At 50.4% G+C, this 23,274-nt stretch overlaps 1 protein-coding gene across 5 annotated transcripts in view; it reads right to left on the bottom strand.

The window, feature by feature from the left end:
* SYNC (syncoilin, intermediate filament protein) overlaps positions 1-23,274 on the bottom strand; it is a 27,701-nt gene extending 4,427 nt beyond the window's left edge. For 2 of the 5 annotated variants that reach the window (XM_045548375.1, XM_045548376.1), the window contains exons 1-2: positions 15,036-15,199; positions 8,899-10,090 (exon numbers count right to left, since the gene is read on the bottom strand). In XM_045548375.1, coding sequence (XP_045404331.1) covers positions 8,899-10,090; positions 15,036-15,088 — 1,245 coding nt within the window. In that variant the 5' untranslated portion in view covers positions 15,089-15,199. Of the gene's footprint in view, positions 1-8,898; positions 10,091-15,035; positions 15,202-17,247; positions 17,394-23,242 lie in introns of those variants that run through there. The other 3 variants (XM_045548377.1, XM_045548378.1, XM_045548374.1) reach the window with 3 other exon arrangements.

Below are 23,274 nucleotides of genomic sequence, written 5' to 3'. Positions count from 1 at the left end.
CACATGTGGCTATTGAGCATTTGAAGTGTGGCTAGTCTGAATTGAGATGTGCTGTAAGTGTCATATACACAGCAAATTTCTAAAACTTAGCACAAGCACAAAAGAAGTAAAATACCTCAATTTTTGATGTTGATTACATGTTGAAATAATATTTCATATATGCTGGGTTAAATAAAGTATATTAAAGCAAATTTCACCTGTTTCTTATTTTCTTAATGTTGCTATTAGAAAATTTAAAATGACATCTGTGGCTTGCATGATGCTTGCTTACATTGGACAGTGCTCCTCTAGCCTGACCAACTCACAAATCCTTGTGCCTTTGCTCCTGCCACTTCTTTCACCTAGACAGCCTGACCCTTGTGTTCTGCCTTCCCCCACCTACATACCAGTTACCCAAGGGCCACTGCATGTCTGTCTGCAGTGGCCCCCAAACCACATTTGATCTCTAGTAGCACTTTTATTGGTGATACTCCTGATTTAATTTTCTACTCCGTACTACTTAGGCTGAAGACAGAAAAGCTAACTTCACATCAAGAGAGGGGGAATGGCTAGAACAATAATAAGTGACAGGTGCTGTAGGAACAGGACAGAGGCCAGGCTTGGTGACTCACGCCTGCAATCCTAGCACTCTGGGAGGCCCAGGCAGAAACATCGCTTGAGCTCAGGAGTGTAAGACCAGCAAGAGCAAGACCCTGTCTCTACTAAAAATAGAAAAATTAGCTTGGGCATTGGTGCCTGCCTCTAGTCCCAGCTACTCAGGAGGCTGAGGCAGGAGGATCCCTTGAGCCCAGGAATTTGCAGTTGCAATGAGCTATGATGATACCACTGCACTCTACTCTGGGCAAGATGACAAAAAAAAAAAAAGCTGGGCACTGTGGCTCACACCTGTAATCCTAGCATTCGGGGAGGCCAAGGTGGTAGGATCACTTGAGGTCAGGAGTGCAAGACCCCATCTCTACTAAAAATAGAAAAAAAATTAGCCAAGTGTTGTGGCGCATGCCTGTAGTCCCAGCTACTTGGGAGGCTGAGGCAGGAGGATCGCTTGAGCCCAGGAGTCAGGTTGCTGTGAGCTGGGCTGATGCCAAGGTACTCTACCCAGAGCAACAGAGTGAGACTCGCTCTCCAAAAAAGGGGGGGAGTTCCACACACTAAAGATGTTAGGGACTTTACCGGACGAAATAAAATGGGTTTAAAGGACAAATAAGAGATAAGTAATAAAGGGGGAAAGGAGGTCTAGTCAATGTACAGGTATGGAACTGTGGGAAAGTGGTCTCACTGGAGCTGCAGGTACTTTGGGATGGCTGAAGCACAGGTGGCTGTGAGGAGGGGGCGGGGAGGAAGGCTCTTAGCATCTACTTCTTATATTGCTACCTTTTATGCATGTCTAACTTCCTATCAGATTGTAGGTTCCTGGTTCTAAGTATGCCCAGCACCCTACACATAATACTTGATATGAAGTGTTAAAATATTAACTAGTTTCATGCAACCCTATAATGTGGAAATATTAATCCCACTTTACACATGAGAGAGCTGAGCTACAGAGGTTAAGTAATTTATCCAAAGTTTCTACGTAAGTGATGGAGCCAGGATGTTGCCTTTGTAAATACAGGCTCTTTAGTGGTTTTCAAACTTTTCTGTGAAAACCCAGGAGGAAGCCAAATTGGAGTGCCCTTGCTGCTGCCGTTCAGCTAGAGAATAACGCCACTTCTATCTTTTTTACATACTGGCATTTCTTATAAAATTCTGTTTTGGGGAAAGTATCCATGGCTTTAGAGAAAGCCTTTTTGAAAACCACCGGCTAAAGAAAACCATTTAGACTGTGGTCCCAATCTCCCATTCTAGCCTCATCTGTCTACATCTCACATTCCTTATGATTCAGCCATATTGTACTCACTTCCCAAAACAATATCTTTTTGTGTTTTCATGCTTTTGTAGGTGCTATTCCCTCTACCTGGAATCCCTCTCTCTTACCTGCCCAATGGATTCATTCTTCAAGGCTCAGTTCCAGCATCTTGTAGTGGTTGAGACGAGACTCCAGCCAGATTGCTCAGGGTTATATCCTTGCTCCTTCACTCCCAAGCTATATAACCCCGGACAAATAACTTGGCTTTCTCACCTCTGTTTTCTCATGTTTCAAACACCTCATATCTCTACCTCATAGAGATGTGAGGATTAAGTGAATTATGTGTAAAGAACTTCAAGTACATACTATTGTTAATCCTCAATGAAATTTTCCCTTGTTTCCTGTTTCATTGGTACAGTGCCTTATTCCTACAACTAACAGTGCTCATCACATTCAAATATATTAATTATTTCATTGATTCTAAGACTTCTACATTTTAACATCTCAGATCAAGATGCATCTTAAAATCAACAGTGCTTAGATCTTTTGAAATATGTTCATTTCTGCCAGGCACAGTGCCTGTAATCCTAGCACTCTGGGAGACCAAGGTGGAAGGATCACTTGAGGCCAGGAGTTCAAGACCAGCCTGAATAAGGCAAGACCCCATCTCTACAAAAAAAAAAAAACAAGAAAAATTAGCCGGGTGTGATGGCTTGCGCTTGTAGTCCCAGCTACTCGGGACCCTGAGACGGGAATCACTTGAGCCCAGGAGTTTCCAAGGTTGCAGTGAGCTATGATGAGGCCACTGTACTCCAGCCTAGGTGGCAAGAGTGAGACTCTGTCTAAAAACAAAAAGTTCATTTTGTCTGGTATCCTTGGACTGCAGCCTGTTTGAGGGAAGAAGCATGCATGAGCGTGCACACACACAATTTCTCATCTCTGTTGCCAGCACATAGCTCACTGCCTGGCACACAGTAAGTAGGCACTTAGAAACTATGCTGAATGAATAGACGACGAAGGTAATGACAGAGGCAGATCTTGTAAGAGTGCAGTGCAGCCTAAAGGTTAAAAGGGCACCCTTGTAATCAGATGAAATAGGAGACCTTTGGCAAACAGTTTAGGAAGCCATTTCAGAAATAAGGATTAGGTCCTTCTGACCTTGATTCCTACTTTAATTATGGTATAGCAATAGGAGAAGCTCATATCAAGAGTGTATTTCATAGTAGCTGGGTGCAGTGGCACACCTATAGTCCCAGCTACTCGAGAGGGTGAGGCAGGAGGATTGCTTGAGTCCAGGAGTTTGAACTATGGTGCGCTATGATTGTGTCTGTGAATAGCTACTGCACCCCAACCTGGGTCAACATAGTGATACCCTTATTTAAAAAAAAAAAAGTGTTTCATAGAGTGGTCCTAGGAAAATGCACAAATCATCAAATCTGAAACTAACCCAGTACATCGCTGGAAATCACTGGGGAAAATAATTCTGCAACTCTGGTACTGTGTCAGAAAACTAATCCAGAGAATTCCTTATTCATGGCATCACAATCCTAGTTATCATTTTTTTGGTGGGGGGAGACAGAGTCTTACTCTGTCACCCCAGCTAGAGTGCAGTGGCATCATCATAACTCACTGCAGCATCCAACTCTTGGGCTCAAGTGATCCTCCTGCCTCAGCCTCCCAGAGTGCTAGGATTACAGGCAGGAGCCACCACGCCAGCCCATCCTAGTTATCTTTGCCTGGAATCTCAGCCTACTCTGACTTCTCACTTCTCTGCCCCATCCATTCAGACACCAAGCTTATTATTCTGCATTTGTTCTTGCATCCTTCCCCTTCCTTTTTTTTTTTTTTGAGACAGAGTCTCACTCTGTCCCCTGGGCTAGAGGACCGTGGCATCAGCCTAGCTCACAGCAACCTCAAACTCCTGGGGTCAAGTGATCCTACTGCCTCAGCCTCCTAGTAGCTGGGACTACAGGCATGTGCCACCATGCCTGGCTAATTTTTTTCTATATATCTTTAGTTGTCCAGTTAATTTCTTCTTATTTTTTTAGTAGAGACAGGGTCTCACTCTTGCTCAGGGTGGTCTTGAACTCCTGAGCTCAAATGATCCACCCGCCATGGCCTCCCACAGTGCTAGGATTACAGGTGTGAGTCACTGCCTGCCGGCTCTTCCCCTTCCTTTTCTTCCCACAACCATTTTTTTTTTTTTTTTTTTTTTGAGACAGAGTCTTACTCTGTTGCCCGGGCTAGAGTTTTATGGCGTCAGCCTAGCTCACAGCAACCTCAGACTCCTGAGCTCAGGCAATCCTCCTGCCTCAGCCTCCTGAGTAGCTGGGACTACAGGCATGTGCCACCATGCCTGGCTAATTTTTCTATATATGTTTTTAGCTGTCCGTATAATTTCTTTCTATGTTTAGTAGAGACGGGGTCTCGCTCTTGCTCAGGCTGGTCTCGAACTCCTGAGCTCAAACGATCCGCCCGCCTCGGCCTCCCAGAGTGCTAGGATTACAGGCGTAAGCCACTGCGCCCGGCCCCCACAACCATTATTATCTTTTACCTAGAGTAGCTTCCTAATTAGTCTCCCTTGCTCTGGGTCTCTAGCCCATTTTACACACTGACACCAGTACTTTCTAAAAGTAGAGAGCCAATCATGTTACTCCCTTGACTAAATAACTTTAATCATGCAACTCATTGCTGAATAAAGTCCAAACTCCACTAGTTTGGATTTCAAAGTAAGATGTGATCTGCCCCATCCTACCTTTACAGTTCAGCTTAACTTTAACAGCAGGCTGGGCGTGGTGGCTCACGCCTATAATCCTAGCACTCTGGGAGGCCGAGGCGGGAGGATCGCTCGAGGTCAGGAGTTTGAGACCAGCCTGAGCAAGAGTGAGACCCCGTCTCTACTAAAAAATAGAAAAATTAGCCAGGCATGGTGGCTCACGTCTGTAGTCCCAGCTAATCAGGAGGGTGAGGCAGGAGGATCCCTTGAGCCCAGGAGTTTGAGGTTGCTGTGAGCTACAATAACACCAGTGGACTCGTCTCAGGGCGACAGAGTGAGAGTCTGTCAAAAAAAAAACTTTAACAGCTTTCCATTTTTCATCTGCAGCCAGATTCCTAAAGTCAGATATGTTGGGTTAAATAAAATACATTAAAATTACTTTTACTGGTCAGGCATGGTGGCTCACGCCTGTAATCCTAGCACTCTGGGAGGCCAAGGTGGGAGCATCGCTCAAGGTCAGGAGTTCAAGATCAGCCTGAGCAAGAATGAGACCTCCGTCTCTACTAAAAATAGAAGGAAATTAGCTGGACAACAAAAAATATATAGAAAAAATTAGCCAGGCATGGTAGCACATGCCTGTAGTCCCAGCTACATGGGAGGCTGAGGCAGAAGGATTGCTTGAGCCCAGGAGTCTGAGGTTGCTATGAACTAGGCTGATGTCACAGCACTCTAGCCCAGGCCACAGAGCAAGACTCTGTCTCAAAAAAAAAAAAATTACTTTTACCTATTTCTTTTTTTTTTTTTTGGAGATAGAGTCTCACTCTGTCACCCTGGGTAGAGTGCCGTGGCATCATCATAGTTCACTGCAACCTCAAACTCTTGGGCTCAAGGGATCCTCCTGCCTCAGCCTCCTGAGTAGCTGGGACTATGGGCATGAGCCACCATGCCCAGCTAATTTTCTATTTTTTGTAGAGATGGGGGTCTCTCACTCTTGCTCAGGCTGGTCTCGAACTCCCGAACTCAATTGATCCTCCCACCTCGGCCTCCCAGAGTGCTAGGATTACAGGTGTGGGCCACTGTGCCCAGCCTTTACTTTTTTTTTTTTTTTTGAGACAGAGTCTCACTCTGTTGCCCAGGCTAGAGTGCTGTGGCGTCAGACTACCTCACAGCAACCTCAAACTCCTGGGCTCAAGCAATCTTTGTGCCTCTGCCTCCCAAGTTGCTGGGACTACAGGCTAATTTTTTTTTCTATATATTTTAGTTGTCCAGCTAATTTCTTTCTATTTTTAGTAGAGATGGGGTCTCACTCTTGCTCAGGCTGGTCTTAAACTCCTGAGCTCAAATGATCCACCAACCTCAGCCCCCCAGAGTGCTAGGATTACAGGCATGAGCCACCTTACCTGGCCCTTCTTTACGTTTTTGATGTGGCTTGCATTATATTTCTGTTGGACAGCTAGGAATACCTAGCTCAAATTCCACCTCTTTTTCCATGAAAATTTCTCTGACTTAACCAATGGCTAAAAATAATTTGATTATCCCATAACTCTCTTACCGGCATCTCTCTTAAATCACATATTACTTTCTACCCTGACTTAGAGTTATTAATGTCTATTTGAGTATTAGCTGTTAAGGACAGTATTTATACTAAATAAGTAAGTGCCCTTTCACTAGACTGAACCAATAAAAAAATGGGGGGAGGACGCTGGGTGCTAAGAGTATGCATAGTTTGAAAACATTCAATATTATGACAAAGCCCCACTGTGTTTTCTTTTGTTGTTTTTTTTTTTAAGAGCCAGAGTCTTGCTCTGTCGCCCAGGCTGAAGTGCAGTGGCACAACCATAGCTCATGGCAGCGTCCAACTCCTGGGCTCAATCCTCCCACCTCAGCCTCCCAAAGCACTAGGATTACAGGCATGAGCCACTGTGCCCAGTCTCACTGTTTTCATATTACAGATGACAGAAAGCTTGACAAAGTTTTTAGGGAAGTGAATGCAGCCATTTCAACAGGGGACCCATCCCCTAAAGGGTATATCCAAATCTCTGGAAGTCACCAGAGTTCCACGGAGTGCAGGGAGGAGGGGTGAATGAATAGCCCTTGGTGCTGAAGCTCCTCACTCTGAAGAGCAGCTCCTCAAGGCAGCCTTTGACTTTAGCCCTCCAAAGAAAGGCAGCGTTAGGAAGAGATGCTCCTTAGAATATAATCCCCAGCCCTGGGGGTTGAGGAGGAGGGGTGAGGAGGCTGAGGGTTTTTAGTTTCAACCTAGATTTTTTTCAGCTCCTTATCCATATTCAACTTCTGCATGGTCCAATTTTGTTCTTGAGGACACCTGGACCAGAGGGTTGGGGGCAGGAGCAGAACTCTAACAGTTCCTTTCCCATTTTATACAGCTACAGCTGTTCTTGCTCCAAGCCAAAGCCACCTCCTACAGACTTACGTGTCCATAAAAGCATCCCCTTTCACTCTGGGGTCTCGTAAAGTGTCTTAGTGCAAATCTTCTCAGTTCCCGGGTTACCAGGAAAGAGCCTGTGCTGGAGATTGATAACCTTTTGAAACAAATCCCCTAAACCACTTTCTCTGTGTGGAATGCTCCCTTTTCTCTGCCACCACCCTTTTTTCCAGCCACATTGGCCTCCCCAAGGAGCTTTGCCTGCACCTTTGAGCCAGAGCTGGGCTGCCCTCGCTTGCTCCACTTGGTTTTTTTCTCCTTAGCTTTTCCTTGATTCGGCAAAACCACATTCCATTCAACTCATGACTTATCCGACACAGCTTTTCCCAAAGCACGGCAACTCTTGATCCACTGCGTCCCACTTTGACCCAGATTTCTGCTCCATAGAAACCAGGTACAGAGCCAAAGGGGAGGGGGCAATGGAATGATGAATCTGTGTGACAGCCCCTGGCCACCACCCTGCTCTTCCTGGTGACAGTCTTATTCCCAGTGCTCTTTTTCAGGGGAAGAACCATTTTCTTCAAAATCTAGATTTGAGAGCCTTTAGCCTCAGGGACACAGGACACTGTGGAAGGCAAGGATGAGATTCAGGTTTAAAATAAGAGCTATAAGTGAATGCTTGGAAAATTGATGAGGGGATGCCCACCCCCCAGCCTTCCTTGCCCTCTGCCTAGAACACTGGAAGTCAGGGATATTGCTCCTGCTCAAGCGGATGGAAAATTCATCCTTGGACAAACTTTAAGTCCCCAGAGAAAACACCTTCAGACATTTTCCCAAAGGAAAAATCAACTTCCTGCTGCTTTATCATGTCCTGAAGCCCGCCACTCAGCAAGCTCTGTCCCTGCTCACAGGATGGCCAGCCAATTTGAAGACCTTTATAATAGGTAAATATGGACACATCATTGAGGACAGCTTTCAACATGAGAGGCTGAAACTAGCATTATCTCTAGAAGAGATACCTGCAGGATGAGAAGAAAAATATTTGGAAAAAGAATATCTGGGATGGCACAGATTTTTAAGTTTATCCAAAGGAACACACATTTCAAAAGACAAAAATATTGCCTAACACATCACACTGTAGTCTTCTCTGAGTGCCCAGCAGCACTTAACTCAGCACTTAACTGAGGTGTACTCTGAGCCATGAGTGGCACAGAATAAAACAGAAATAAATAAAACACACTCCTTACCTTCTGCAAGCTCACAGTCTGTGGGAGAGACGACGTAATTGTTTATGCATTTAGTGTTTATATCCCACTGTTCTAAAAAGGGATTAGAACAGCTCACACTTAATCAGAAATAATTTGAATACAAGGAAGATGGTGGCAAATGCACAAAAAAGGAAAATGAAGAGTAGAGATTTAGAGATTTCATCCTAGTCTCAAAACTGGAAGACTTTAAGGCAGAGATTGGATAGATGGGACTTGCGGGCTAAATGTGGGCTGGAGAGAAGGGGATGGAGTCATTCCATCTTGCCTCGTTCCCTGCTGCTCTATATATACCCAAGTGTGACTCACTGGCCAGTTAGAAGTAGAAAATGGTTTCGCGGAAAGAGCACTGAAATATTTGGGGTTCGGTAGACCAGAGTTCAAACTACTACAGCTCACTGAGCCTTAGTTTCCTCGTATGAAAAATGAGAATACTCAGCTCTCAGGATTAATGCGAAGAACACATAACTGGTGTAAAAATGCTTTGCAGACTAAGAGTGCAGATGACTTTCAACACCTACCACAGGCCCAAATGAATGAAGAATGGAGGAAAGAAGTGAATGGCCCCAAAGAACAAGTTGTCCTTCCTACACGTGACAGTAGCCTTCAGCCCCAAAGACAGACTCCGGTCACCTCTCCCTTCCCCCGGTTAAAAGACCTCAGTTCTTTTCATGCCCAGTGGGCCTACCCTGTATTGCTGAACCTCCTCATCTCGTTTTTGCCTCACAAGTGCGATCTGGTCCTCCAGGTTCCTGTTTTGCAGCTGAAGCTGCCGGGCCTCTGCTTGCAAGGGTCTCAGAGCCTCCTTCATCTCCTGGACCTCCGCCTGGGTTTTCTGCAGAGCTTTGGTCCCAGCCTCTTTCCTCTCCAGGAGCCGCAGCAGCTGAGGCTCATACTCCTCCTCCAGGCCCTGGCGGCTCTCCGCCATGAGGTTTTCAAACTGGGCAGAGAGTCGCCGGCTCTCCTGGAGAAAGTGCCCATCGCTCTGGCTCGGGGGCGCTTCCAGTTGTTGCCGCAGCTGGTCCTTCTGCTTCTGATAGGCCTCCCGTAGCTGGGCCAGTTCCTCCGAGAGCTGGGCTGCCCGCGTAGTCAGCACTTCCCGGAATTCGGCGAACTGAGCCACGTCCTGCTGGCGGCACTCCAGCTGGTATTGGTAGGCCACACACTCCTTCGTCACCTTGAACAGCTTCTGCTTGACCAGCCGGATCTCCTCCCTCAGCCCGTCCCGCTCCAGCTCTGCTTGGGCGTGCAGCTTGTAGGCAGCCAGGATGTCCTGATGGACGCGTTGCACCTCCTGCAGGGCCGGTTCCCGGAGCAGCACGAGCTCGTGGATGAGCCGATCCCTCTCTTCTTCCAGCTGGGCCACGGCTTGGACACACTGCTGGAATCGCCCCTCCAGCAATTCCAGGTCCTCTATGCTCAGGTTCTCCTCCGTGCTGGGGCTCGGCTCGGCTCTGAGGCTGTCCTCGGGGTTAGGCTTCTGCTCCCTAGTGACGGTCTCTGCCCCATAAACAATCTGCTCTGGGCTCGTGGGCTTTGCTGGCTCCACAGGCTCCACGGGCTCCTCCGCAAACTGAACCTCATCTGGCTCCCGAGTTTCCTCCACGTACAGCGTCTCCTCTGCATTCCCAGGCCCCTCCGCGTGGGCTGTCTCGTCACCCGGCTGCCTGGGCTCCTCGATGTACAGCGTCTCCTCTGGCTTCTCAGTCTCTTCCACATAGAGTGTCTCGTCAAGGTCACCTGTGTCCTCCAGGTAGAGAATGTCTTCTAGGTTCAAGGTCCCCTCCAAAGAGAGAATAACCTCTGGGTTCAAGGTCTCTGTCTCGTTCAGGGATTCAGAGTTCTCTTCAAGAGGAGAATGAGCCTCTGCTTTTGTTTCCCTGCAAGAGAAATGATGGAAAGTGAAAGGACAGGCACAATCCCAGGATGGTTGGCGACATCTGCCATTAGCCCCAGGCCGATATTGCATCAGGTTCTCAGATCTCAGCGGTCACTTGTCTGCTCCCTCCCCTCTATGGATCTGACCCCGCCACACACGCACAGTCCACTGTGTAGCTCCCCTGATGACATCCTCACACCACTTCCTAGTCTCTGCTACCTTCAAGGACAGGAAAGTCACCTTAGGCACCATTATTTGTTCCACAGTCATAATAAAATTCTAATGTTGAGGTAAAACCTTCTTCCTTGCAATCTTTACCGCTGGATTCTAGACAATTATGACTTCTTTTTCCTGTAAGTTCCTTAAACACTTAAAGATAACTAACTTATCTTTTGATTATTCCATACATGCCAAGGTTTCCAGTACCCTCCTAATTTGGTCACTTCTGACCAGGCCCCAGATTATCACTGTCTTGGGGAATGGGTATTGAAAGTCATCCAGACTGCTCTAAGCAGTGAAGTCTCTGGACACTATACTGCCGTTGAGGCAGCCAAGGTTCCCTTAGCATATAGGGCAGCTCCTGCATATTCTAGACAAGTGCTGAGTTTGACTAAAATCCTTAAGACTGTTTCACACCAAATGCTTTTTTTTGGAGACAGAGTCTTGCTCTGTTGCCCGAGCTAGAGTGCCGTGGCATCAGCCCAGCTCACAGCAACCTCAAACTCCTGGGCTCAAGCAATCCTTCTGCCTCAGCCTCCCGAGGAGCTGGGACTACAGGCATGCGCCACCATGCCCGGCTAATTTTTTTCTATATATTTTTAGTTGTCCAGCTAATTTCCTTCTATTTTTAGTAGAGATGGGGTCTCCCTCTTGCTCAGGCTGGTCTTGAAGTCCTGAGCTCGAGCTATCCTCCTGCCTCAGCCTCCCAGAGTGCTAGGATTACAGGCGTGAGCCACCACCCCTGGCCCACACCAAATGCTTTTAAGCCACATCTCTTGTTCCTGTAACCCTTCACCTTGTTAGAATTGGCCCATCCTTCTAGTCTGTCAAAGGCTCTTGAATTCAGATTCTGTCATTCCAACATGTGAGCTCCTTGACCCAGCTGCCTATGGCCTGCCATTAAATCAGTTCCTGTTGGGGAAGGCTCTCCTGCTTCTTTGGCCTTCAGATGACCTGGGTCTTTCCTGTTTCAAATGTACCTTACCTACTTTGGATCTCTGAGCAACTTTTTGAAAATATAAAATACCATGGAAATAATAAATTAAACCTACTAAGGGCTTACTATGTGCCAGGCCCTATTCTAGATGCTTTATATATATCAACTCATGTAATCCTCACAACAATTCTATGAGGTAGTTACATATATTATCCCCATTTTATAGATCAGGAAACTGAGATTAAAAGAGATTATTTTATGCAACGAAACTCAGTGTGTACCAGTTATAAAACAGACTGAATTTGAGTGTAGTTTTCAAGAAGCTTCTTTTGTTGTTGTTGAGACATAAAGTATAAATTAAAAGCCACATGTATCAAAGCATTCATTTATCAGTATTGAAAAGGTTTTAAACTCTTTTTTTTTGGGGTGGGGAGGTGCCCAGGGGACAGGGTCTCATTATATCACCCAGGCTAGAGTTCAGTGGTGTCATCACAGCTCACTGCAACCTTAAATTCCTGGGCTCAAGTGACCCTCCTGCCTCAGCCTCCCAAGTAGCTGGGACTACAGGTGCGTGCCACCAAGCCCAGCTAATTTTTCTTATTTTTAGTAGAGACGGGGTCTCGCTCTTGCTCACACTGGTCTTGAACTCCTGACCTCAAGCTATCCTCCCACCTTGGCCTCCCAGAGTACTAGGATCACAGGCGTGAGCCACCGCACCTGGCTTTAAAGCTCTATCTTAGCTCAATGTTCCCGAGAAACATTATTTTTATTCTAAATCATTATATATTCTGTCCTCCTGTCTAACACCCCATGAATCCCTGCTTTCCCTTTCTGCATCTCAGAGCAGCCCTCTGAACACCACCAGGCCTCAGACATAGCTGCCTTCATTCAAGCCAGCACCTGTACCAAAACTTTAAGCTTGAGGACAACCTCAACAATCACCTAGTTCATTCACATCATTTTACCAGAGAGGAAATCATTTTTAGATATCTTCACCTGATGTCAATTGGCACCTCAAACTCAAGTGTACCCAAATTATTGCTCTTCCCCATCTTGCTATACCTCTATTCTCCGGCTCAGAGAAACACATCACCATTCTCCAGGTAGACTAGGCAACACTGATTGATTGATTGACTGATTGACAAGGTCTGTTGCCTAGGCTTCAGTACAGTGGTGTGATCATAGCTCATCTTAACCTCCAGCTCCTGGGCTCAAGTGATCCTCTGCCTCAGCCTCCCAAGTAGATGGGACTACAGGTGCATACCACCATACCTGGACAATTTTTTCTTTTTTTAGAAATGGGGTCCCGCAGTCGGGTGAAGTGGCTCACACCCATAATCCTAGCACTCTGGGAGGCCGAGGCAGAAGTCGCCATTTCTTATCTCTTTTTTTTTTTTTTTTTGAGACAGAATCTCACTCTGTTGCCTGGGCTAGAGTGCCGTGGCGTCATCATGGGTCGCAGCAACCTCAAACTCCTGGGTTCAACTGATACTCTTGCCTCAGTTTCCCGAGTAGCTGGGACTACAGGCGCGCACCACCATGCCCGGCTAATTTTTTCTGTTTTTAGTACAGATCGGATCTCACTCTTGCTCAGGCTGGTCTTGAACTCCTGACCTCAAGCATTCCTCCCGACTTGGCCTCCCAGAGTGCTAGGATTACAGGCATGAGCCACCACACCTGACCATCACCCCAATCTGTGCTCCACAGTGCCACATTTAGCTTGCTACAACATAAAGGGAGCCATGTTGCTCTACTTCACCCATAAATAGCCAAACTGCTAAGCATGGTTTCAAGGTCCCAAAGATGTGGCACCAACATACCTTTTTTAGTCTCATCTCACATTACTCCTGCAAGCCACCCAATGCTTGACAACGCAGAGCATTTGTTAACTTTTATACCTCCTACTCTCCACCCACAATGTGCAGCTGAGAAATGCAGCTTCTTGAACACCACCTGATAGAGAACAGCCCTGTATCACCTGGGAAGGCAGAGCTCCTAGTGCCAGGAAGGGTGCATCTGCTCAGCCAGCCAGACCCACTCTGACACTCAACGGAGTCCCTGCTTCCCAGGCGGACAACCCTCTATCATGTTCCTGCTGAACCTCCCACCTTGGAATGACTTCACTGAGTTCATGGCACTATTCTAAGCATTTTACATGAATAGTCATTTATAGAATGCTCATCTATTATCCCCATTTTATAGGGCAGGAAGCCAAAGCACAGAATAAAGAACCCAAGGTTCCACACCTCATGGTAGTGGTGGAGCCCAGAGAAGGCCAGCAGTATTTACCACTCTCCCCCTAGGGCACGCATGAGGTCTCAAAGCGGTAACTACAGCACAGAAAATAGAGCTTGGCACATAGCCATCAAGATATACCTCCATCTATTGACCTAACAAATTTCTACTCATCCTTCAAGCCCTGCTCAAACTCCATCTCCTGTGTGAAGAATTTCCCAGAACGACTCCACTGCCCTTCTGTGGGCACTCTGTGTGCAGCACGTCTTCACACTTGGCACCCTGCTTCACAGAAGCGCGTGTGTCTGTCTCCCCGAGAGTGGATTTCCTAAGGACAAGTAGAGCTGTCATTCTGCTCTGTATCCCAGGGCGGGGCTCTGTAAGAAAGGCAGAGACCCACTGAGCTCCAAGGAGGGAATCTGCCCAAGGTTGAGTGGCAAAGCTAGAAGTGGAAGCCAGGCCTCCTGACTTCCAGGCAGTGCTGTTGCCACACACCGTGTTGCCTCTGTCACCCTGCCCACCGTGCCAGGCCTCTGCTGGATGCTGCCCTCACACAGCTGCCTCTCGAAGAGAGAAGAGGGAAAGAAGCAGATTAGGGGAGGCCAAGGGGAGAAACAGTGAGCTCAGCTCGGGCCTCTGACCTCAGGCTTCCCTGGGCCCCAGGCAGCCTGCCTCTGCCACTCTGTCCCTGTCCCGAGAGGACTCTAGCAGCTCCCCAGCCCTGTCCATCAGCGTTGTGGCTGGGAGTGTGTCTGACTCTGTGTGTACCTGTATAGTGGATGGCAGTACAGGCATGTATATGTGTAAGACGGTGCTCAGCATTGTGCCCTTGTGTGACAGTGAAGGCATGTCAGGAGGTGTGTATTTGCACCTCCAAATTGTGGGACACTGGGAAGACCAGGGCCACAGTCTGACCTGGGGCAGAAATACTCCGCCCTCACCCCAAACCCCTCAGCCCCAGGTCCCTTCCCCCTAACCTGTGCTAAGCTGACAGTGTGGATAGGTGGGGAGGGCCTCTGTTCCACTGCCCTGCCCAGCCAGGGCCCTCCTGCTAGGCTGGCACAGTGGGTCCTTCCCCTACCCCCATCCGAGGCCACACAGGAGAGAACAGGCTGCTTGAACAGACTCTTAACTTCAGGCTGGCAGATGCCCAACCTTGCACCAAGTGGCTTCCACACAGCGAATTCAGCAATGGGAGGCCTCCGTCTCCAGCTGACATTTAGAGCAAGCAATGAAGGAAAAACCCGAGCAGTGACTCTGGCCACTATGGGCCAAATGGCATTTCAGTGGTTGATGCCCACTAGCCTGAAAGGGTTAATTCTCACACAGCCCGCAGTAGGGGAAGGGATATTATGAAAAGCCACAGACAAAAGGAGGTGCCAGGACCCCTGTCTGGACTCCCCCATCTCCCTTCACTGGGTGGCTCCACCCCGTGCCCCACCCGGCTGGACCACTACCCTCCAGCCGGGCGAAAGGTGCCCGCGGGTGGGGGAAGGGAACCCGTCCAGCACCCCCTCCCAAAAGGGGCGGCGACGCGGGCCCCGGACGGTCCTACCTCGCGGCCTGGGCGGTGCTGTCCCCGCCTCGCCGGGGCTCCGGGCTAGCCATGGCTGCGCGACCCCGGGCTCGGCCGCTGCGTTATTAATAGCCGGCCCCGCGGGCCGCTCGCTCCGGCGCCCGCGCCCGCCGCACTGCCAGCTGCAGGCGACACCGGATCCCGGCCGGCCCAGGGCCGGGCGCGCCCACTTGGCCCGGGCTCCCGCCGGGGGAGGAGGGAGCGGCCGCGCGGCCCTGGGGGCGGGGAGAGGCCGCCCCTCCCAGGACCGGCCAGGGGTAGGGGTGGGGGTGAGGGAGAGGTAGGGGTGGGGGTGAGGGAGAGGTAGGGGTGGGGGTGGGAGGCGGCTTAGCGGCCTTTCCAAAACCAGCGAGCCCAAGATCTTCCCGAACCTTCCTTCCCTCCACCCTTCCTTTCCCGGGATCCCGGTTGCAGGGGAAGGGGAAGAAGGGTGTTCTGCAGCCCCAAGAAAGCGCTTCCCAGTCCAGCCGTCGGGGGAGCGGGGGCCGGGTGCTCAGAGGGACCCAGCACCCCTCGCCCGCAAGGGTTTGGGAGCCCCCGCCGCGGCTCGGCGCCCTCCGACCCCCACCTGCGCGGCGGGGGGGAGAACCGCCACCCTCTGGGTGCTCCCAGTGCTGTGCCCCGCAGCTGTCGTGAAGGGGTGGGGCAGGGCGCGGCTTAATGGCCACACCCCGAGTGTTTGTGGACAGCCTAGGGCCCAGGGGCTCGTGGCTAGGGTTAGAGAAGGACAGTGGGAGGACTATACCTATAAGATTGAGTCTATATTTAACTTTCTGCCCCACCCTTCCAGGTTTCCTGGGTCTCTCCCTGGCTCCACCTGTCACCTCCACTCAGCCTGGCTTCTCTCAACTTCAAAGCATACGCCCTCCCCCCAAGTCCTCAGCCCACCAGTGTCAGGGTCAGACTTCAACACTGAAGTCTTTCTCCCCGAGTGAGGACAGGCTGCTGGGCCTCTTCCCAGACCTGGGCTGCAGACATTCTCTCCTCTGATTCCTTTTTTCCACTTAGCCCCCCTGTCTGGGGAGGTCTTTGACTCAATCGCAGAAGAATGCCGTGCACTATAACAAGCCCCAGAGCCTGGACCTTTAGTTTAATCTGAGAGGCCCTGAGCCCGGGGTGGGGGTGGGGTAATCATGCAATTGTGTTGAGTGTGTGCGGGCTTGTGTGTTGTGATCAGTGGGCTCACGGCCGGCAGCAGGAGCATATGATCATGCTTTGGGGGTGTGGTGTGTGGGGAGGACACTGTTGGTGTTGCATGCCCATGTCTGTGTGTGGGCATGTGGATGTGTGATTGTATGATCTCAGGATCAATGTGCGTGGTGACTGTGTGCATTGTGGAGTGTGTCTGTGTGTGCGGCTGGCTCCTGTGACTGTGTTTGTGGGCGTGTGTATGGTCCTGTGTGTGATCGTGTGCCTGTGTTTGACTGGGGGCTGAGTATTCATTCATCCATGTATGTGAGTGTGCCGCCTGTGGTTGTATATTTATATCTCTCTGTCTCATGCAAGGGGGTGGAAGATTTAGCACCCTGGGCAGCCAAATACACCCTTGTAAGGTATGCATGAGGAAAAAGTCAGGTTTTAGAGGCTGCTGGTCATTTTCTGACTTATCCCTGAAATATTCCAGGGGAGGAGGTTGGCAAAGCCTCAGCCGCGGGTCCTTTGACATCTGCTGCCAGTCAGAGGGGAGCTATGGGAGCAAGGGCAAGGCCGCCAGCAGCTCTGTTTGCTGTGGGTGCTAAGCAACAGGCAGCAAGGGTGGCATTCAGAAGGGCTGCCCTTTCCCTCCAACCCTCAGTCCAAGAGCTGGCCCTGGGAAGTCCCCCAAGACTGAATTTCTTAACCCTTCCTAGCCTCCCATAAGCCCTTCTTTAGGCCAAAACACTGAATCCCCCAGAGTCCCAGAAACTCCCCCACCTCCAGGATTTTGTTCTGGCTGTTCCTTCTGCCTAGAACACCCTTGCAGCTCTTCCCATCCCAGCGTCTTCTATCCTTTGGGTCCCCACCTCCAGGATTTTGTTCTGGCTGTTCCTTCTGCCTAGAACACCCTTGCAGCTCTTCCCATCCCAGCGTCTTCTATCCTTTGGGTCTCAGCTCACAAGTCATCCCCTCAGAGAGGTCTTCCCCGATGCCCCTCCATCATGCCCACTCATTGCTTATCTCGTTGCCCTGTTTACTTTCTGTTAGCACTTACCACAATCTGCAACAATACTGTTCATTTTCACTTCTTTCCTTCTCTGCTTCCCCCACTAGAGTGGAAGCCCCACAAACGCAGAGACTTTGTGTGTCTCGTTTACTGCTGTGTCCCCAGGGCCCAACACAGGGCCTGGCACATAGGACCTAAAAAAAAATTGTTGAATGAATGAAGGAAAGAAAGATGGTCCTACATAGGCCAATTCAGGCAACGTTTGATGCCTGCTGTGGGCCAGGCCTGGGCCACTCACCACCAAGGAGCCCAGTCTACTCAGGGAGATGGACATACACATGTGCCCAGATTGCACATACCAAGACAGAGTGAGGTAAGTGAGGCCAAAGGATTCAGCTCACTTGGCAAACATTGGCACTTGGTCTGTGCTGGGCCCTGTATTGGAGCAAATGGCCTTATTTGGCTCAGGCCTGCAAGAAGCTCTCAGAGTAGAGGAAGCTAGAATTGTCTCCTGGGGAGACAAACCTACGCAGAGAATAATGCCAAATCACTGGGCCGAGTGATGTGATAAGCATCGAGAACCAGGAAAGCAGGGAGGGATGGGAGAGATTAACTCCAGGACTGGGGGAGGCCCCATGGACAAAGTAACATGGGCCGGGCCAGAGGAGAAAGGGTGTTTTGGAGTCAGGCATAGACTGTGCTTTGGAAGACAAACACAACCCCTCTGTCTCTCAGTCCCTCCACAAAGCCAAATTCAGAAGAGGAGAGAAGCCCCTGGCTGGCTACCCCCTGCCTAGCCTTCATTCTCAGCACTTCTCTGCCCCTGTTTTCCTGGGTCCCCTTACCTCTGGCGTCAGGTGGGGTTTGACCACTAGCCTACACTGGTAGGAGATTAGGGAAGGAAAGAGAGTGAAATCAGGATATTTTTTTATGCCTCTCATCCCCCTGTGATTTTGGCAGGTACTATGTTCCTCTCCTGGAAGCCACAGTTTCCGTTGAGTGGCCTTCACCTGTGGATACAGCTCTGGCCAGGTTCATTAACAAGGCTCCCACCCCTTGCCCCTTCAGGCCCAGGGGTCTTGCCCCCTTCACTCCATCCCACTATGGCAAGCCCCAGGGGCTACACCATTCCTGCCCACACCTCTGTGGATATTCCCAGTAAACCCTCTTCTGGCAAACACTTTGCCCCCGTTTTCTACTGAGACCCCAAGGTAAGGACTGAACCCTGGAAAGCTGGGCTATGGCCAGAAAATTTGGGGAGGCTCTCTTTCTAAATCTCCACCAAAAAACAGAATCAGAAAAGTTGTGAACAGATTCCATTCTGGGTGAAGAGTGACTTCCCAGCCACCACTCCAGACACAGTCCCCACTAGAGGGGACCCTCTTAGCCCACCTTAGTCTTAGACCTGTAGGTACCATCGTGGGTGGGAGAATGGGGCAGGGAGTAGGCTGTGAGTCAGTGGACACCATGTGGGAAGAAGGTGGTGATGAGCCGGGCAGTGGAGATGTGCCAGGGGGCAACAGGGGAGGCAGCCTTGGCAGCAGTCTCCGCCATACCCCACAGCAGGTCCTATATGACCCTGGGAAGCCAACCTCCCTGAACCTTAGCTCCCTGTCAGCGAAATGGGCAGCTGATCTCACTTCACAGGAGTGTTGTGAGAAGCAATCGCATGTGAGGCTGCGCACATGAGCTAGTGGACATGAAGTTGCTCTGCAAGCTGAGAGTAGCACATTCCACATTATTACTGATGCAGGTGGAGGCCATTCTGCTCAGTTTCTTTGTGCCAAGAGCTCCAGCAAACCATCCAGAGGGGGAGAAGGGTGGTGCAGAGACACCTTGGCAGGGCCCTCAAACCCACTGCTTCTAGAGAGCCAGAGTACGAATCCAAGCCAACAGGGAGCCAGGGCCTGAAACCTACCTCTGCACTTGCTACGTGACTTAAGGAAAGTCACTCAGCCTCCTGGAGACTGTTTTCTTCTCTGTGAAATTAGATAACACTTTTGACCTTATAGGTTTGCTGTGAGGATGAACCAAGAGCAAAAAAATAATTTAACCAAGTGCCTAAGAAATATTGATTATCATTATTTTCAAAACTCCCCTTTCTCTGAACTCTTGCTCTCTCTGAAGCTGCAACCAGGGACGGACTGACTGCAGCTTGTCTCTTCATTTATTCAACATTTATTAAGCCAGACAATGTGCTAAACCCTAGGGACACAAAGATGAGTAAGTCGCTAAAGCAAGAACAATATCTGAATTCCTTCATGGCTGTATCCCTGGCCCCTAGGTGTTCAGTAAACAGTGGCCGAATGAATAAATATTAGCTATTTCCTTGAGTCCCTCCTACGTGCCAGAGGGGAAGCTGGGCGTTTTATCTGCATGATCACAGTAAATTCTCAGAACAGCCCTGTCACATAGGGCCGGTAATAAAGCTCATTCACTGATGGGAAAACTGAGGCTTAGAGAGGTTAAGCAACCTAGTTGACCAAAGTCACACAGGCAGGAAATGGTGGCACCCAAGAATGAATACACTGTTCCCAGTAATGAATGGCCACAGACCTGTTTTGTGCCGCTGGTCAAATGACTTAACTTCCCTGGACCTCAGGTTCTGCTGCTGGGAAATGAGGTTAGGTGGGCATTCAATGAGAAGTGGAGGAAATGCCCAGCACCTTGCCCAGAGTACAAGTGGCACTTGCTGAATGCTATTCTCTTCATTTCGTCCTTTCTCCTTGCCCCCTGGGACCGCTGTCTGGGGCCATCCGCCTGCCCCGTGCTGACCACCCACTGGGGCCGGTGTTTTAGGTCGCCACGTTCAGGTCGTCGCTCCCCAGGTCGGGCCGTCCGGCAATGGCGAGCACTGCCTCCAGGGGGCGCCGCCTCGCCGACCCCGCACCCCGGGGGCTGTCGTTTCCGCCGCGGCCGCGCGGGGCCGCCCGGGCACGGAGTTTTCCGGACAGACGGCGCGCGGACAGCGGGGAGGCCCGAGCCCGAGCCGAATCAAGGATGTTCTTCGGCATCACAGTGATAATTAACAACAAACAGCAGTAATAGTAATCGCACCAGATCCACCGTAGCCAGCTGGTACCGATTTGAAAGGCGCATTCGCGTACTGGGAGGCTGTGCATGGAGCCAGGCCTTACACTATGACCGGGGTTCGAATCCAGGCCCTTCATTCTCGCCTTCCGCTCTGTACCCTTGGGCCTCTCTTGACTCTCTGCTTCTTCAGCTTTAAAATAGAAAATACATGGGGGGCCGGGGCGGGAGGATCCGCTTGAGGCCAGGAGTTTGAGACCAGACTGAGCAATATAGCGAGAACACACCTCTACAAAAAACACACAAAAATTAGCCGGGCATGGTGGCACACACCTGTAGTCCCAGCTACTCGGGAGGCTGAGGCAGGAGGCTCGCTTGAGCCCAAGAGTTTGGGGATGCTGTGAGCTACGTGTGATGGCACTGTACTCCAGCCCAGGAAACAGAGTGAGACCCTGTCTCAAAAAAATAGATAAATAAAATGGGAACTAGAATAACATAGTTCTTGAGAGGAATAAATGAGGTCCTGGAGAATGCACTGGAAAGCAACTTGGGAGAAGGGCATTTGCTGTAATTCTCACCTTTACTCTGTGAGGGAGCTACCATTAAATTCCTTTTCAGATAAGGATCTTTGGGGGCCCTTTCCCAGGCTCCAGGGCCTCTGTGGGTTTCTCTCCCTCTCCCTCCTAGCACAGCCCAGAGGCCAGTCCAGGAGCTCACTCCCTAAACCCTCAGGCAGCAGCTTCCCCAGGCCTCTCTGAAATTGCCTGTTCAGGTTACCTTCAGATCCTCAGGCTCTTCAGGCACTGTGTCTCCATACCCAGGTGCAAGCTCCATCAACAAACTTCTAGAAGTTCCCACTCTACCCTTCAAACTCAAGCTATGCCCCCTTTCTTGTGTCTACCTGACTCTTCCAAAACCCCATTCAGGACGGGCGTGATGGCTCACGCCTGTAATCCTAGCACTCTGGGAGGCCGAGGTAGGAGGATTGCTGGAGGTCAGGAGTTCGAGACCAGCCTGAGCGAGACCCCGTCTCTACTAAAAATGGAAAGAAATTATCTGGCCAACTAAAAATATATATAGAAAAAATTAGCCAGGCATGGTGGCGCATGCCTGTAGTCCCAGCTACTCGGGAGGCTGAGGCAGTAGGATCGCTTAAGCCTGGGAATTTGAGGTTGCTGTGAGCTAGGCTGACGCCACGGCACTCACTCTAGCCCAGGCAACAAAGTGAGACTCTGTCTCAAGAAACAAACAAACAAAACCCCATTCAATCACCTTCTCCAGGAAACGTTTCCCAGGTGCCCTTTCCCCAGGTCCACAGCCTTTGAACATGCTGTTCCCTCTATTTGGAACACCCTTTCCCCCAGCCCCAAGGCCTGTTACTCAGGGCACAGCTTAAATATAACTTCTTCCAGGACACCTCCTCCCCTATGGTCCTGCAGTCCCTGTGCTGCTTTTAAACAGGTGACGGCATAGGGGATTTCTTGTTCAGTGCGTCGCCTCCTCCCATTATATAGTGAAGACTCCGAGAGCAGGAACCTCATCTGTTGGTGGCTCAGGAAGGCTCCGTGTTATGCCCAGGGCCTAGCCTAGCGACTGGAGCAGAGGGAACACTCAACAAATGCATGTCCAGTGAATGAGTGATTCTTACTTGCTGGGTCCACTCACTAAGCCTTCTCAGCCTCAGCTTAGAGGCACATGCACAATGGCATAAACAGAGAGCCGCACAAACGCAATCAACACAGTCACACACACAGACACACACACGCACAGCCACAAATAGTGCACAGATGTGCTAGAGGCACATGCACAAAGCTGAATTCCTCTGCGCTCATTCCACCTTCTCTGTGTCCTAGGTATGTGTTCACTTTCTCCTTTTGTGACAAGAGTTGTGTCCCTTTTGCCAGTCTAGTAGCCCCTAAGAGTGGGAGAATTGCTCCCATCAGACTGAGAATCCCAGGGAAGTTCTATCCTCCCAGCTAGTTCAGGGGCCAAAGCCAGAGAGTGTCTCCTTTAACAGCCCAGGAGCTCTTGGATCAGGCTGTCTCCCACATCAGACTTGGAGCCCTTGGGGCATGGCTGAATCTCTCCTACTAACTAGCCTTGGTGCCCCCAGGACAGAATGGGTCTTCCCTGACTTGTTACTCCAGGGGCAGAGCTGAGCTGGGCCTCCCCCATCAGGCGGTGGCTCCCTGACCCCTCTCCACCCCTGCACTCTGCCCGTCACCCAGACCCCTTTACTGTGATACAGCCATTAAGGCTGGGCTGCTGGGGCTTTGGAAGAATCAGCAAACCTAACAACAAACCACACTGTGAGAGGCCAGTCTTGGGCCATCCCCTAGGAGGCGGCAGGATCAGAGAGACTCCAGCAGGGGTGACCTGGACCATCTCAGTATCCCAGGCAACTCATTCATGGACCAATCCATTCACCAAAACAGTCAGAGTCCCTGGGCCTGGCCTTGCAGCACTTTGCCTCTAATATGTCATTCAATTCTCTCACCAATCCTGTGAGGTAGATGTGATCCTCACCCCATTTATAGATGAGGAAATTGAGGCTCAGAGAAGAGGAGTGACTTGCTGTAAGTCACATGGCTGGGAAGTAGCGGAGCTGGACTGCCCACTGCACAGGTCACCTCCCGGCCTTGTCCACCCCACCAGAGTTTGAGAAAGGAAGCGTTTAGGGGATACATTCTGCAGAGAAGGGTGTGAAGGGGGACGCCCAGGTTTCTGGCTTGGAGCCAGGGTGGTGCTGGCTCCTGAGACAGGGATTGCCAGGGAGAGGGAGTGCCTGTTAGGGAGACTGGGAGCGGTGAGGAGGAGCAGGTTGGCCAGGCAGCCAGCCAGGGCAGGCGGGAGGCGGGCCTGGAACCCAGGCTCCCCCATTCCGGGCAGAGGATCCCCTCCCCACCCGCCTCCCCACTCGGCTCCCGGCACTGGAACCCTGGGTTCGAGTCCCATTCGTCATCGATGCCTCTCTAGGCCTCACTTTCCCCTTCTGAAAAGCAAGGGCACACACCTGGCGAGGGCAGCCCCTCGGAGTCCTGCTCC

Source organism: Lemur catta, chromosome 3, assembly GCF_020740605.2.
Source record: "Lemur catta isolate mLemCat1 chromosome 3, mLemCat1.pri, whole genome shotgun sequence".
NCBI lineage: Eukaryota > Metazoa > Chordata > Mammalia > Primates > Lemuridae > Lemur > Lemur catta.
This window is presented reverse-complemented; position numbering and strand designations above follow the sequence as displayed.